Here is a 3,760-nt window from a genome sequence, read left to right on the forward strand (position 1 = left end):
GCGCCCTGCGCCCTGCGCCCTGCGCCCTGCGCCCTGCGCCCTGCGCCCTGCGCCCTGCGCCCTGCGCCGTTCCGGGAAACATGGCGCACTGAACCCACAGCGGCTCCAGCGCAAGTGCCCCAGGCACTGTAGTGAGCAGCTCCGTTGAGTTTTAGTTGCATCGCCCTGGGGCGCCTCCCGGGAGGTTCCACTGGCACCTCTGCCGGCTGCCCAGCCAGCTCCACCCCATCTGGGCCAGCTGCCCAGCCAGCCCGCTTACTAGCGGGCCCGTGGCACTCAGTGAACCCCACTGTCCCGTGGCCGCGGTCACACCTACGCCATGAAGAGCTGGGTCTCTGTGGGGGGTTGGGATGGCGGAAGGAGCGGGGGTAGTTCCAACCGGCTTGTAGGTCATTCGCCTCAGCCGGGAGATGGTGGCTGCTCCTGAGAGCTGCTCCTGTGGCATGCTTTAGCTGTCTCTACCCCATCTGACCCTAGTTAAAAATTACTCACCAATAAACTGATAATAAGTGATATTCTGTTAATAGTTAATTTTTTGCAATGAGGGGCTGGCAAACTTTTCCATAAAGAGCCATGTAGTCATAAATATTTTAGGCTCTGCAGGGCCTGTGGTCACCGCATCTCCTGTTCCACCTCCCGGGACAAGACACAAGCCGAGGGCTGTGTTGGCATTTCGCCAGACTGCCGACTCCTGCTTTGTATTACGCGTTCCCCGTTCAAATTAACTGTGTGGTTTCTACCTCCTCACTGGACCCTGACGGATGTAAATTCTATGTGACAAGCATAGTAACAGACATGCATAGGGTACTGGCAGCGCAGGGGAGGGAATAATCTAATAAGGTGGGGGGCGGGGGATGGGCTTAGTATCGGGGAAGGTTTCAAAGAGATGAGAGATGATTCAGCACTGAAGACTCCTGTACCACTTAACTATGAGATTTGGAGGAAAAGTCAGTTAATTTTTCTTTCAGTTTTGTCATTTCCCAAAATGGTGGTACAAGTTAGGTGTCTTGCATCCTAGGACAATCGGAAGGAACGTGAGACAATTATGCAAATGTTTTATAAACTGTAATGTATGGTACAAGAAGACTTACAAATCATTTCATTTGTTATAACTTATTAGTGTCCGAAATGGAAGTGCAACCCACGCGAAGCTTTTTCGATTCGAGTGGCGAGTCCCTTTTTGATTTTAACACGGGGAAACTAGGAGCTGAAGCACTAAAAGGAGACGGCTTCAGATACCGCACTCCGAGCTGTTCATTCAGATAGGGTGGTTTCTAAGGCCTTTTATATAAGAGGGTTTGGGGGCAAAAAAAATCCAAAAGCTCGATTATCCTAGATGTTCTCATTGTTTAAAGTTTCCTTTTCCCCTTGTTTGGCTAACTTAAAGCATTACAGAAAACTTTCTAAAACACGGAAAGTCCAAATTTATAAAGGGAGTGTTTTACAAAAGCTTAGCCTAAGTGGATTATGTGGAAACCAGGCCACATTTGCCCCATAAAAAAACCAACATGATTTAAGTGGTAGTTAAATTCTCAGGCTAAGACACAAATACCTCTTCAAAATATGTCATGGCTTAATCATTGGGATTGCCATCGAGAGAAGGGAAAAAGGAAATGTGCATTTTCCCAGATGGCCCTTTGAACGTATACATAGAGGCACAAGTCGGCTGTTTGTAACTTAAGAGTACTGGGGCCTCTTGGTTAAAACGGGGATACGTTTTCCAAAATCTCCATCTGGATGGATCCCTGTTAGATGGAAGAACCTGCCCCAATATGTAATACAGCAGGTGACGTGATGGTCACACTCAGCAAGGGACAACCGACACCAGACTGCCAGGGAGGAAAAGCAGTCGGCAAGGGCCGGAGCACCTGCAACTCCTGTGTCGTTGGAGTAAAAGGCAAAAACCAACAAGAACAAAAATCACGCAATACAAAATTTCCTGTCAGCACCATTTTTAAAGTGTGCCGTTCAAGAGTTGACTGTGACCACAGCGTGTGTTAACATCTCGACGACTTCTGCATCTTGTGACGCGGACACTACGCCATCAAACGGCTGCCCAGCCCCTGCTCCCCAGGCCCGGGCACTCACTATCCCGCTTTGTTGCCGTGACTCTGACTCCTCCTGATACCTGGCATAAGCGGACTCGTGCAGACTTTGTCCTTCTGTGTCTGGTGACAGCACTCGGGGTCTGTCGTGTTGTATGTCGTATGTGACGTTCAGTGTCCTTTTTTAAGGCTGAATTATATCCTATTGTGCGTATACATCACATTTTATCTTCTTACCTGTCGATGGACACTTGGGCTATGTCCAGTACCTGTGACGCTCAGACACCAGGTGGATGCGTCAATTGATACGACACGTGGGAAAAGAGAGTGAATAACGTACAGTCAGCGATGTGTCTGTGGGTGAAGCAAAAGGCCCGTAAAAGACTTCATACCAGCACCATGCGTTAAAACGCCCAACCAATCCAACACATGATGGCATCCCACCACGCGTCTCTCCGCCTCGATAGTACCGGCATCTGCGACTGGACGGTCCTTTGTCGCGGGGCGTCCTGAGCACTGTAGGACCTTTGTCACAGCAGCTTGGGCTCCACACACTACATGCCAGTCGCACCCCCAGCCCCACGTTGTCACCACCAAAAACGTCTCTAGATATTACTCAACAACAACAAAGAACTCACCCCCACTGGTCAAGGAAAAGGGTAAAGCATCTCAGACCTTTTCAGCACCGTGTAACAAAAAATAAAGACGACACCTCTACAAGCCCAGGTGACCCGAGGCACCGTGGCGGGAGGCAGGCAGCCCCTGCCTCGCACAGGTCAGCCCGTCTGGTCCGCAGCGGCCATGCAAGAGGCCAGCCAGTCGGGTGAGGCAGAGCCACTGTGCTCAGTAAAGGCTCACCACTGCCACGCGCAACAGGACTTTGGTTCCGGACGGCACCGGCCCTGTGCCAACACCACCCACCACCACGGAGAGCCCTTTCTGCCCACAGAACACGTCTTTCTTGCCTCCAGGCCTTGGCGACGGGGTCCCCTCTGTTTCCACCCCGGCACTGCCACGTGCGCACACAGCACCTGGCTCATCCCTGATCATCGTTCGGGTGCCATGCCAGGGCCCCCTGCCACCACGAAGGGACCCGACACCCTCCTCCCAGCCTCCCCGAGAGCCGGGTGCCTCAGCAGTCCCGGCTCTGAGCCCTGTTTGTGGCCCCTGCTTCTTTCTGCCTCTAGCCACGCAGCCGGCTGGCATCTCTCACGGGACAGAACCCAAGTGGCAGCTTTCGAAAACAGAGCAGTGGGAAGGGACATTTAAGCGCCGCTTAAACAGACGATCGGAATCGCTTAATTCTGCCGTTTTCAGCGTGGAAAAAGCCATCTGAAAGAGCGGACAGGCCGTCAAGAAACAGGAACGGGAGCCTCCGGACGGACCCGGGACAAAGCGTCTCGGCGTCACAGAACACACGGCTGTTCGTTTTCCGTGGATCTTCCCGGCCTGCTGCGATTTCAAAGCACCGGCGACTGTTCCTTCAGATGACGCCGCTGCCACCGCGGCACACGGGGCGGCGCTGCTCGAAGGGACCGTGGCCAGGACCGTGTCACCGCGCCTCCCGTGAGTCACCAGGCCCCTTCATCTCTGTATTGGGTAAAGCACGCCTGATCTCAGCCATCACCGGGCTAGCTTTGAAAAAAAACAAACAAAAACTCTTTTCTGTGATGTTGCCACAGACTGAATGTTGTGTGTCTCCCCCAGATTCACAT

At 52.7% G+C, this 3,760-nt stretch overlaps 1 protein-coding gene across 5 annotated transcripts in view; it reads right to left on the reverse strand.

Moving 5' to 3' along the window:
* SHROOM2 (shroom family member 2) overlaps positions 1-3,760 on the reverse strand; it is a 105,543-nt gene that overhangs the window by 59,337 nt on the left and 42,446 nt on the right. For 2 of the 5 annotated variants that reach the window (XM_039852218.1, XM_039852215.1), the window contains exon 1: positions 260-864. The exons of 1 other annotated variant lie outside the window; for it this stretch is intronic. In XM_039852218.1, coding sequence (XP_039708152.1) covers positions 260-445 — 186 coding nt within the window. In that variant the 5' untranslated portion in view covers positions 446-864. Of the gene's footprint in view, positions 1-259; positions 867-3,760 lie in introns of those variants that run through there. 2 more of the 5 variants (XM_039852216.1, XM_039852219.1) reach the window with 2 other exon arrangements.

This window comes from Pteropus medius, unplaced genomic scaffold, assembly GCF_902729225.1.
Source record: "Pteropus medius unplaced genomic scaffold, Ma_sr-lr_union100, whole genome shotgun sequence".
NCBI classification, from domain to species: Eukaryota; Metazoa; Chordata; class Mammalia; order Chiroptera; family Pteropodidae; genus Pteropus; species Pteropus medius.